At 36.8% G+C, this 12,946-nt stretch overlaps 1 protein-coding gene across 2 annotated transcripts; it reads left to right on the top strand.

Moving 5' to 3' along the window:
- The first annotated feature begins 8,404 nt into the window (after positions 1–8,404).
- On the top strand, positions 8,405–12,648 carry LOC103961813 (OVARIAN TUMOR DOMAIN-containing deubiquitinating enzyme 2). 2 transcript variants are annotated; one of them, XM_009374429.3, is made up of 9 exons: positions 8,405–8,553; positions 9,545–9,629; positions 9,736–9,781; positions 9,939–10,047; positions 10,402–10,493; positions 10,590–10,652; positions 11,412–11,527; positions 12,142–12,217; positions 12,343–12,648. In XM_009374429.3, exons 2-9 carry the CDS (start codon positions 9,565–9,567, stop codon positions 12,397–12,399), a joined length of 624 nt encoding a protein of 207 aa, XP_009372704.2. In that variant the 5' UTR covers positions 8,405–8,553; positions 9,545–9,564; the 3' UTR covers positions 12,400–12,648. The 2 variants fall into 2 exon arrangements, with proteins under 2 accessions (XP_009372704.2, XP_009372703.2); XM_009374428.3 differs by lacking the exon at positions 8,405–8,553 and adding an exon at positions 8,648–8,887.
- Positions 12,649–12,946: the final 298 nt, after the last annotated feature.

Below are 12,946 nucleotides of genomic sequence, written 5' to 3'. Positions count from 1 at the left end.
TATGATTTGATTACTTTTAATTACGTTTCATAAGTTGTGAATTCAATTTGTTTAACTATTTGATTGATATCCTATTTATGTATGTTTATTAAGAATGAACGCTTAATTTTCATGCATGAATTTGACGCTAGAATATAAGTAAGTTTCACGTAATAGTTATGAACTTATATTCACAAGTAGTGGAGGTTGCTTATAAACAATCGCGTTAAACAAATTCTTGGCATAAGTTTCATGCAATCATAGTAACGAATGCCTCGTCAACACTTATAGTTTTCATGATGCTTAATGATTCTTGCTTGTATCTCTATTATGCAATTCATGTAGGGAACTTGTGAGGAATGCTTTGGGTTGTCGTATGCAATCATCCAATTCATTAACTTAAGGAAAACTTGACGGTTAATTTAAGCGGACCTAATTAACCCGGGGCGTTGAGAATTCATGGTTTAGAGAAAAGCAATTAGAAATCGTTTTGTATGCAAGTATAACATGTGTGGAGATGAACCCCTTGGCTAGCATCCATTCATTCCATTTCATCAATTTCATATTTACATTCTGTCTAGTTTATTAACTTGTTTCGTTATTTCAATTTTCGTCAAACCTCAATCCCCCTTTTTCCTTTAATGTTCAATTTAGTTAGAAATCAATTTAGTTTGTGTTTTTAAAGCATTTTGAGTCTTTTGGTTTGTCTTAGTGTTTTAACGTTTAGTTTCACATTCTTTGAGTCTAGTTTAGTGTTTTATCTTGTTTTTACGTTTTTGAAGTCAAATCCAAGTGGTTAACAATCCCTCCTAATCCCCGGTCCAGAACGATCCCTACTTACATCCATACTACAATTGTCAAAAAGAGGGTTTAATTTGTGCGCGGATAATTCTCGCATCAGCCACTTACCTCGCTGGACAAGTCTCTACCCCCTTCAAATCTGTACCTATCAAACACATAAAAGCATGGATTAAGCCAGTAGGCCTATCAAAAGCAAAGCACATAAGCAACCACAAAATTATCACTTAGTTGGACGACAGTCTTGCTCGCACCTGTTAAAGAAAATCCCAAAATAAATCATCTATAGTTCCGAAAAATACCATAAAAATACTCTTCGAAAAAAAAGAAACATCATACTATAAATCTGAGAAAAGAAACCCTAAAAACCTCGCCTAACTTAATAAAAATTGGGTATTTGCAGCAAATTCAGTCTCATTCCTTGACCAAATTTCAGAAGCCATAAACGCTTGCATTCAGAAACCCTTATATCCCGATATCTCATGACCATGAAATTTTCAGGGTTTGTTCCTTCAAGTCTTGGCTACATGGTGTAGAAAAATCAAGGCAACAAGAGGTTTCTAATTTAGGTTTTAACTCTCCTGTGCTGAACTGGTTCAGAATCGGTGCCCTGCGGAAGAGTCTGTTTCTCTCATTTATTTGTCCAGTCAAATGATCTTATTTTTCCTGGAAATATGTACAGTAACTCAACGACTATGTTAACTATGTCCTGTAAAAATTTCAGAGAAAAATAACGTGTCTAATGGGATTTTGAAGAAAGTTGAGGTTCCACCAAAAAATCAATTGGCAAAATAGGGAGTAACCTAACCTCTTATAACCACTTGCAAAATGTCTCCATTCACTAATGTGAGACTCTTCTTGGTGGATTTTCAAGCCAACACATGAACAACACAAATTGGATGCCCATGTGACTGTTGGGCTTAACACGTACGCCAACCTGGCTTTGACACCAAGAAGAAATTGAAGTTTCATCATAAAACTAATTGGAAATATAGGGAATAGTCCAACCTTTTATAAGTCATTGCAATGTTTCTTCGTTCAGCGACATATGACACTTTTACCTTCATATTCTTACAGTTTCCAAATGTAACCCATCTGTCCAATTTTTAGAAAACAAAACAATTACAAAGCTAAACTTTTCCTTAAACTAGCAACGTTGTTAACAAAGCTTACCTCTTTGTTCCTCATTTTTGCTCACGTCTTCCTCTCCAAACCATGGTTAGGTCGTGGTTCTAGTACCTTCTCCAAAGCCTTGTACAAATACGATGCTCTCTCTATGGTTTTCTTTTGAAAGAAAAGAAATGGCATCATTTGGCTAATTTAATCACCTACAGCTTGCCCAAAACAGCATGTGATGGTGGCAGTAGCCGTGATGGTGATGATGATGGTGGGTGGTGTAGGTAGGTGGTGCTTACATGTGGTGGTTGTGGTGATCACTCATGGTCGAGTTTTTTTGTTTTTGGTTTTTTTTTTTTAATTCACTCATAAAAATTTGAAAATGACACATGTTTACATGGAATTTAAACTTGGAAATTAGAGGTCTCAAATTCCAAGTTTCTTTTCCATACGAAAATTCTAAATTTCTATGTTTATGAATTCAAACAAGAGAATTGGTGCATGTCAATTTATAAATTTTTTTTTTTTTGTCTAAATTTCAAAATTATTTCCCTCATTTGAACATAGTGTAACAATTTTAAGTTGACCAAACAAGAGAATTGGTAAACTTCTCTCATTCTGAGAGTTTTTCTCTCCTCCTGAGATTTTTTTCTCACTGCTTGTGTGAGTTAATAGATCCAGAAATTAGTTAGTTGTCGGCCGTTGCCTTGGAAAGGGCCAATGGTAATCCCGATTCCCTTTCAGTTTCTTTTCTTTGCATGTTTGTCAACCTACTTTTCCTCTTGTTCTTCGGCCTAATTTTCTTCGACCCTAAACCTCAACTCCTTCGTCCTACATCGGAAAGCCTCCAATTCCGACTTTCCCTTTCCTATTCTTCACATTGTTTGTTCACTTCCATGTTTCCAAGCAATCCACTTTTTCACTTTCCTTTTTGGCTTTCCCATCCTTTTGTATCCTCCATCCGACATCATTTCCCCCTTCTTCCATTGGATCCATCACCTCTTTGCTCACATGCACCGCGTTTTGTCACGCATCTACGGGAGGGCGTGTAGAGCTTCAGCTCAAATGCTTGCACCACCACCTTTGATGGCCCTTCCCGCTGCTCGCCCTTGTCGGCAATGTTGCTTGTGGGAGCTTTCTTCTCATGTGCTTCCTTTGTTTCATATCGGGGTTTGTCATTCTCAAAAATATTGCTAGGTTTTTGTTCCGTGTTGTTGGAAGATGATGGAGCTTTCTTCATCCTCGATATGAGGGCTTTGTGTGCCTTGATCTTCGGCGTCTTCAAGAGGTGGTCTGCTTGGTGGCTGGTGCTTTGGCGGCGAAACATGATGTCATGCTGGGTGGCTGCTAGGTTTTTTTGTTGTGTGTTTTGCTATTTTGAGCTCCAATCTTTGTGTCGGATTGGGATTTTTTCTTATACTGCTTTGGAGGTCCATTTTATGCTTTCTACTTCCCTTGTAAATGGGCATTCATTTGTATAAATTTGTTTTGTTGCTAATGAATGTTACTTTTGACAAAAAAGAAAACAAGAGAATTTGTACATATCAATTTGTAAATTCTATATTTTGTCTAAATTGCAAGTTTATTTCCCTCGTCTAAACATAGTGTAAGAATTTTCAGTTGACTACACAAAATGAAAAATAGCTAAAAATAAAGCATAGTGCAATCTTGCTCCCATAAAGCTAGAAACCAAGCTTCCAATCAACTGTCAATGTATATACTATGGACTTGTAAGAACAATATTACAGAGAGAATTTAGAGATAGATAGATAGAGAGAGAGAGAGAGAGATATTGATTACTTAACTACTAAGTAGATTCTACTACAATAACTACCTATCTAGGATTTAGATAAGTGTCAACATCTCAAGTGCATTATCTCTATCATCCCTCCACAAAACTCATGCTTCGATGGCCCAAGCATTAGATTGCGACAGTGAAGTGTGAACAAAGGTGCACTAAGTCCCTTAGTCAAGATATCGGCAAACTGCTCGTTGGAAGACACAAACTACACTTGAAGTTTGTTTGAAGCCACTCTTTCGCGAAATAACACAGGTTGTGATGATACTGTGATTTGCAGAAAACTCATAACTTGTTGAATCCAATCAAGTTCAGCTGCAGTTGTAGAGAGGGCCCGATATTTAGCCTCGGTAGAAGACCGTGAGAATGTTTGTTGCTTTTTAGAAGACCATGATATAGGATTGATGCCTAAAAATACCACTAAACCAGTAGTGGACCTCCTGTCATTAGGGTCACCTGTCTAATCAACATCACTAAAAGCCTTGAGGGTCAAGTCTCCTCGAGAATATGTAATACCACACTCCTTATTTCCTTTCAAATAACGCAGGATTCGTTCAACAGCAGTCCAGTGAGAAACATGAGATGTTGCATAAATTGACATACCTGATGCATAGAGAATGCAATATCAGGTCTAGTGAATGTGAGATACTGTAAAGCACCTACAACACTCCTATATAAACCAGGATTTGAATATGGTTCTCCATCATCCTTCAGTAAGCGATTATAAGTCAAGCAAGGTGTGTCACAGGATTTGGATTCAAACATTTCTGTTTTCTGCAATAAGTCAGTAACATACTTGCGCTGGGACAAGAACAAACCAGTGGAGGTTGCAGTGATTTGAATACCAAGAAAGAAATGGAGAAGACCTAATTCCTTGATATCAAAATCAAAAGTCAAATCAGAAATCACTTGTTGAATGGCTTGAGATGCATTGCCTGTGATGATAATGTCATCCACATAAAGTAGAAGAATGACAATATTAGATCCCACAGGTTTCACAAACAAGGAAGAATCCGAGTAGGTGTTCTTGAACCCCAATTTAGGTAAAAATGTGGTAAACCATTCATTCCATGCCCGTGGAGCCTGTTTGAGGCCATAGAGAGATTTATGCAATTTACATACTAGGTGAGGATTAGTGGAGTCTTCACAACCAGGTGGTTGGGCCATATATACCTTTTCTTGAAGAATGCCATGTAGAAAACCATTCTTGACACCAAGTTGTCGGAGAGACCAATTGAAATGAGCAGCAAGTGCAAGGACAATCTGCATTGTGGTAGGTTTAACCACAGCACTAAATGTATCACAGTAATCAATTCCAGGTTCCTGACTAAATCCTTTGGCGACCAATCTGGCTTTATGTCATGCAATAGACCCATCAGAATGTCTTTTGATTTTAAAAATCCATTTGCAGCCAACAAGATTCTTGTTCGGTGGCAGTGAAACTAAACTCCAAGTACCCTGAGTATACAATGCCCCAATCTCTTCTGTCATAGCTTGTAACCATACTGAACTTTTAAGAGCAGTTTTGTAAATGAGAGGTTCAGTTTGAGACATGTCAATCTCCTTGGAAACTGATAAGAAGGCCTTTTTCTTGATAATGCCACTTTTGCTTCTTGTCTGCATAAGATGCAAATTGAGAGGAGGAATATCCAACACTACTTGAAGATTGTCAGGATTATAGTCAAGTGCCACAGGGATATGAGAGAAATCACTTGTTGCACTAGTAATGGACTGAGAGGAAGTAGAAGGAATGGACAATGATATATCAAATGGTGAGCTACTATGAGGTGGTGATCTGAGAGAAGAGACATTGGAATGAATGTGCACTGGTGAATCAGGTACATGGGCACTACAGTGTCTCATCTCCTTTGTTAAACATTACCAATAGAATTCCTCAAATCCCTTCTCTTGCCTCCTAAGTTACTATAAGAAAAGCATGACTTTAAGTAACCCATAATCAATACCAAAATCAATGAAAAGAAATACACGTACATGAATAGTGTATAAAATGTATCAAGTGCAAGTTATGTGACTTAAACTGAAAATTGAGTAGATTAGCTTTAATTCTTATAGTATAACTAATGCAAACTAACCTAAGCAAAAGTGTTTAGCTTCAAATAACAAAATTCAGTTTCTAATGGAAGTATGGAACATATCAAGTCTAGCCTTAAAATAGAGTAGGGCTCTTTAAGGGGCTAGTTTAGCCCCGATTCTTGCTCAAGGCTCTTGGATGGTCAACTTAGGAAGGTTCTAATAGCCAATAAAAACTAGTCACCCAACACTGTTTAGCTCCTAGCCTCTCACACCATTAGAAACAAAATTTAGAGAGTGTTTAAATTTCATGAATAACGACATTTTGAAAAGCCAAATAAAGCCTATACTCCCTCGTCTAGAGATGGCAAATCAACCCATTGAGTTGTTAATGGGCACCCTTTAAGACCCATTTAATTTGATCTCAGCATAATATAGATGTGAGATTGATAGTGGTGGTGATGGTGTAAGGTAAAATTAAACTAAATGAGTCATAATAGGTACCTATTAACAATCCAATGGGTTAATCTGCTACCTCTAGCCCATGCTGTTGCCACCAAACTTGCTCTTACGGTAAGAAGAATTGATAAATTTTTATAACTTTAAGTTTTTTTTTTTTTTTTTTTATGGGAGCCTCAGTGTCCCTATTTTTTGAAAGAATAGTTTCAAGTATCTCCAAATGAGAGGTAAGAGATGTCAAATTTTAAACCTAAAATTTAAAATTGAATCTTATAGGCACTTTGATCCTTTTTAAGTTTTGTTATCCACCCGAAATGTCAAATTTAAACTATTATTCATTACATGGTTTATTTTCATAATTGTAATAAATATTTTTAGAACAAAAACAATAATAAAAATGATACAAAAACATTTATTAATTAATTAAAATGGATTTGAGGTTGTTATCAAATTCACCTTTGCTGCCAATTCACATCATGCCACATAGAATTAACATTTTGGTTGAAAAACACTAATGTTGTCTTTTTTATTGTTAGCGGTGATGTGGATTTTTTTTAGGCTTGTTTTGTTGAATCAATTTTTTTTTTTTTTAAATTAATGAGTATTAAGTAATTTGGCTACATTCATTATTTTGGAAAAAAAAAAAAAATCAGATTCAACAAAGATACCAAACAAGCCCTCAACTTTCACTTAAGCAATAACACCAATGAGATATGTTAAGGAGACTCTCTCAAAGGTGAGACTCTCCATGAACTCTGTGTCCAACCCAACCCTATTACAAGAACACTAAACTCATGTTCCAACACTTTTTTAGGCCCTTCAGGCAACAATGGAACATGGCACCTCATGTTTTTGCCATAATTCTTTATAATATTGACACAAATTTTGTTATTAAATTATAAAATGATAGAGAATTCATCAAAAATCTCACTTTAGAAGGTTTTCTTAACACTTTTCTTTAAATAAATTAAAATTAAGCATCAAGATTAGGGGTGGTTCGGTATGGGATACCGAACCGAAAACTATATACCAAATACCGAACTGAAAAAGTTCGGGATGAGATTTTAGCAACCGAAACCGATCCGAAATTTTGCCTTTCCCGAATTTCGGTATTCCCGAATGTTTTTCGGCTTTTCGGTACGGTTCGGGACGCAGCCAACACCAGCAATCTCCAGTGGCTTCTTCACAAGCCTCTTCCTGAGAGATCTTAATACCATTCTCCTCCGCCACCTCCACCATTCTCAGAAAGCAACGACCACGGCGACGACTCTGAATCCACCTAGCTATCAACCCCACACCCACTCCTCTCCATAATCACATCTTCTCATGCCATTTCTGCACAAATCCTTTAGAACCCACATGCAAAAATCCAATCTTTTTCTTCGAGCACGGCGGTGACTCTGAGTCCACCTCGCTCCCAACCCCACACGGCCACACCCACTCCTCTTCACAATCACATGTTCTTATGCCATTTCTGCACAAATCCTTCAGAACCCACATGCAAAAATCCAATCTTTTTCTCTCGAGCTTCAGTGATCATCAAATGGAATTATTTGTTGTGGGTTATGAATCGTGCATGCGCAGCGCTGAGGATTCATAACCCAGAGACGAGAGACCTTCAGAGAGGATAGAGAGAGAAATGGGTCGAGGCCAGAGACGAGAGAGCTTCTTCCTATCTCTGCTTCCCAACACGAAGACTGCTTCTCTCTCTGCCTCAAGAATCAAGATTCAAAACCAAAACAAAAGCTTTGTGCTTTTAGTTTCCAAAAAAGCTTTGTGCTTTTATCCCAAACTAACAAGGCATCACCATCACATGCCTTTTCCATATTATTTTATTTTTGTTCCCTTGCTAGTGGAACCGAAAGGCTCTGCTTTTTATTTTATTTTTTCATTGTTCTTCGCAGATGTAGCGCTGGAAAGTAGGAACCAAAAACAAAAGAAGATTTCGGGACTTCGAGAATACCGAAGAAAAGAAATCTGGAAACCAATTCCATACCGAATATTTCGGTATTTTTTGGTATGGGATTACCAAAGTTTGAGATAGTTTCGGTTTGGGATTTTTCGGTTTGGGTTTGGGATTTTTTCGGTTTGGTTTGGGATTTTCGGGAATTTTTTCCAGCCCTAATCAAGATAATCCGTTTGGGTTGGACCCCACACTAGCGGCAATATGTCGTCGTCCGCACTTTGTTCTAATTCCTAATCCCACCTTCGCCACCCTCCCAAAGGATAAAGAAAATAGAAAAGAAAAACATCAAAGTTACGTTCGGCGCCCGCCTTTTAAATGTGTCAACAAAAATACAGTACCATACCCAAAACCAGGAGAAAAGCCACGATACGACACCCCCTTCATACCAAATTATTAGCAGACCAGAGTGAGTTTCTTTTCTCCTTTTTTTTTTTTCTTCTTTTCTTTTCCAGCAACTTCTTCTTCTTCTTTTTTTTTTTTTTCTTTTTTTTTTTTTTGTGTAATCCTTTGTTTGTTGGACATTTATAATTATTTGATTATGCAAATGGGTCCTCATTATTTTCTGTTTTTGTCCCCTCCAATTTCTTTACTGTAAAGCTACTCTTGGTACCATTACTAGATCTGGAAATTTCTTTCTTTTTTTTCTTTTGCATTTATTTATCAAGTTCCTATCATTTCTGCTTTTGGGTTTGTTGATTTCAAGCTGGATTCGTTGTATCACTTTGTTTCAGAATCTGAAGGTTGGTCTCATTTCTGGAATTATATTCTGATTTATTGGACGAATACATACATATAGATATATATATATATATATATTTTTTTTTTTCTTTTCATATAGCTGGATAATTTTGTGGGTAGGCTTTGGAGATAATTATCTTCTTGAAGAAAGTGATATGAGCATGGATTATCTGATTCTTTTTTGTAGATTTATTTCCTCATTAAAATTTGTAAAAGTTTGTAAATTTTGTTTCTGTTCACTATATTTGTTCCTTTTTACATTTATGTGTTCAATCATGGACTGCTGCCGGTAATTGAATCTGGTTGGTCATCATCAACTGAGTATGTGAAGCTGGGTTTTGTTCGATTCCTCGGCCGCCTTTTCATATTGTCTCGTATTTAAGTTTAGGATGGAGTCTTAACATAAAATATCTTTTATGTCTCTGTCGATGCTTAGTTTGAATGGAATCCTAATTCTTGTATGTATTCGTAATAATCTTTGTTCTGTTTTTCGTTGTAATCTCAAAGGGTTCGTTCTTTGAATGAACCGTTTCTACGCGGTTTAATGCTTTTCATGTCCTTGTTTTTTGAGCAAATGTTCATGTATTTCAATTTTAAACATGTACTTGGATAGATAAAACCATCACCGTTTGAAATTTCATGTTGTTATAATGCTTCAGGTGTATAAATAATTTACAATATGGAAGGTATCGTAGTAAGAAGGGTTATTCCCGCAGACAATAGTTGCCTCTTCAATGCGGTCGGGTAAGCTCCAGTACAACCCTCTATTTTATCCATTGTCTATTGCAATGAAGTGAACTGTGTCATTTAACGTCAAATTTTCTATTCAATTTTTGCCCTTCATTTGCAGGTATGTAATGGATCATGACCAGAAAAAAGCTCCTGAATTGAGACAGGTATATGAACATTCAAGGCTTAAAAGCATACAACAATAGATACAAATCATGGGTGCTTGTGCATATATAGCCCCCGATTTGCATTGTGCATGCATAAGTGCAATACTTACTGATCACTCTCTGATACTTACATTTTGTGATCATCCACGATGTGAAGGTTATAGCTGCAACGGTAGCAAGTGATCCAACTAAGTATTCTGAAGCATTTCTTGGTAAATCAAATGAAGAGTATTGTGCTTGGATTCTCGACTCAGAGAAGTGGGGAGGTTTGTTAAGAAAACTTCCTGTTCGCATGCATCTGAATCTTGGTTACCAAACAAAATGCACAATAAAAAGTTTTTCTCATAATAGTTTGGTTATTTCTTATACACAACTAAGTAGCCAAACCTTAATTATACATGACTGACTTAGATCTTCTTCTAGGGTATTGAGGATTATTGAATTTCATATTTGACAGAAGCTTTGTGTCTTGAATGTTCAAGAAATAGTTTGTGCGGCCACTTGTCTATAAGATAAAGTTCAAATCTTTCTTTTCCTTCGTTGAGGTCTCTGTCCCTATCAGTAACTGGGATACTATTAGATTTGTTTTGCACACTGTTAATTTGCAATCTTGTGTGCAGGTGCCATAGAGCTATCTATATTAGCAGATTATTATGGACGTGAAATTGCAGCGTATGATATCCAGACTACACGTTGTGATTTGTATGGTCAGGTTAGCATTTGTAGCGAATTCTCATGTATATTAATCTTGCCTACTTACCATTTCTGAATGTTTATGCCCATTTTTGTATGCGGTGCTGTTTTGCAGGAGAAGAGGTATTCCGAAAGGGTTATGTTGATCTATGATGGACTTCATTACGATGCTTTAGCTGTATGTGGCTCTGATTATTTTTTTGTTAATTTTCTGTTTACGAATTTTTCTGGTTGTCAATGTGGATGGACTGTTAACAAGTGGCTTCGATATGGCCTCAAGTCGGCGTTAATGATGTGGTTGGCTGAGGGATTTCCAAGGACAGGGATTTAGGCTAAAGTAGGTGGAAAGTTGGAAACGCACTACAAAACATTAGATAGAGGGATCGAAAATGCACCACATGTAACATGAGCATTATGAAGCCACTAAATGGCTAAACAAAGGATTTTCAAATGACTCTTTCAAGTAGTCATTTACAAATCCCTCTAAGTGCATTGCGTCTAGTCATTTCAAATCCATTGATCTATTGTTCTGTTGTGCATTTCTTGCTAATGTATGCCTAAATCCCTTGGTACTTGGTAATACCTTATCCAAACACAACATAAATATTCTTCCCTCATCAGCCATCTTGACAACCGTACGAACCAGATGATTTACTCTTCTGTTCTCTTGTGTGGGTTTGAGCATGTAAAAAACTGGGAGGGGGAGAGGGGAAGAAAAGCCAAGCATGAGCTGGGCAAATTTTTATACTTGTGTGGATAGTTTTTACTTATTCAAGAATAAGTGGTCTTTGTTGTGCATTTGGTAATTACAATCTGTTTATTCACCTGGCATGCTTCTTATTTGGTTCACTGTTTTTGCTATCCCCCGTTCGTGATGGAGGTTGCACTTGATTTTTCCACTTAAATGATGGCTGAATTCTTTATTCTGTTGTATCAGATGTCTCCCTTCGAGGGAGCTCCAGAGGAGTTTGATCAGACAATATTTGCAGTCCATAACGGTTCCATTGGGCCAGTTGAGGGGCTCACTCTTAACCTTGTCAAAGAGCAACAAAGGTATTATACTTTCATGATGGCTTCTAATTTCAGTGCACACGCACAAAAACTATGACGCATAATATGTTAAATCATTATACATGTCCCTTGGGGTTTTAGTCTGTGACTAGCATATTTGGATGTTACCGGACACATAGTATCTGAATTAGGGACTCCTTTCTGACATTTCACGCTAAGCTTTAAAGTGTGCAACTAAGTTTCCTAGTTCACTACACAACCTAGTTACAAACCTATACAACTTGAGCAATTGTTTTCAAATTTATTACAAATACAGTGTCTTGAATTTTCCGGATCTCTATGTGTTGAGGACATACCAGTTGAACCTGTATTGTACTAATGGTAACATTAAATTATAATCAATAAATTTGTTGTCAACTTCAGATGATTAAGAACTATATGACAAATGCCAAATGTGTGTTGCCTAAATTGTCAAAATTCTTGAGGTAATGTGTGTTTCACGTAATTATCTTGGTTACAATGATTGAGTGCATCTTCCTGTTAGGTGTCCATTTTTCCATTGCTCCTACTACTTATGTAGCTGAGATGTATGCATATGTATCTGCATTAACTCTTAATACATGAGCATACCTTAACACCATGATACTTCTTTGTAGTAAGAGGAGATACACGGACACTGCCAACTTCACTTTGCGCTGTGGGGTGTGCCAACTTGGACTAGTCGGCCAGAAGGTTAGTTCCCCACAATACAAATTCTGTTTGCCTTGCCTCCTCGGTGTTTCTTACCGTGTGTGGTTGTGCACATGAAATTTCTTAAGTTCTTATGTTACTGAATAATCTTGTATGTATATATTCAGGAGGCTGTGGAGCATGCACGGGCGACAGGGCATGTCAACTTTCAAGAATACAGATAACAGAATCGCTATCCACTCATTTGTTTCATGCTGTGTCAAATAAGTACAACGTTGGACTGTCGAAAGGCCACCGTGTGATAATATTCAGTCTCGAAATGTTGTATTGTAGTACTGTACCGTCAAAAGGAAGAAAAACAAGGAAAACTAGACTTGTAGTGGGTTGCCCATATCATTTTATGGGGTCTCATGCAACCTGTTGTATCAGCCATTACCCCTCCTTTATTTATTATTTGAGTCTTCTTCATTTTATATGGTTGATTGTCTCTCGAGTTTCTACCAATTTCCAATTACTTTTCGCTCGTTCTTTTTCTCCTTCTACACACTTCTGTTTACACATATTCTTTGATTTTTCTTTTTTTTTTTAATTTATTAAATCCAGTCAATTGGTATTGGAAAAGAATACGAACCGTATAAAATTATCTCATCTCTACAATTTTGTAAGATATATTTACATTAAAAAGTAGAAAATTTGAGTCAAGTCATCTGATGGGTGTGATTGATTTGGTGGCGAAGTGAGAGAATGTGATCGGTTAATCCAACTACTTGG

The sequence above is a fragment of a genome, unplaced genomic scaffold (genome assembly GCF_019419815.1).
Source record: "Pyrus x bretschneideri cultivar Hongxiangsu unplaced genomic scaffold, Pyrus_bretschneideri_v1 Contig38, whole genome shotgun sequence".
Taxonomy (NCBI): domain Eukaryota; kingdom Viridiplantae; phylum Streptophyta; class Magnoliopsida; order Rosales; family Rosaceae; genus Pyrus; species Pyrus x bretschneideri.
The sequence above is the reverse complement of the archived record's forward strand: the minus strand, read 5'-3'. Positions and strand labels throughout refer to the sequence as shown.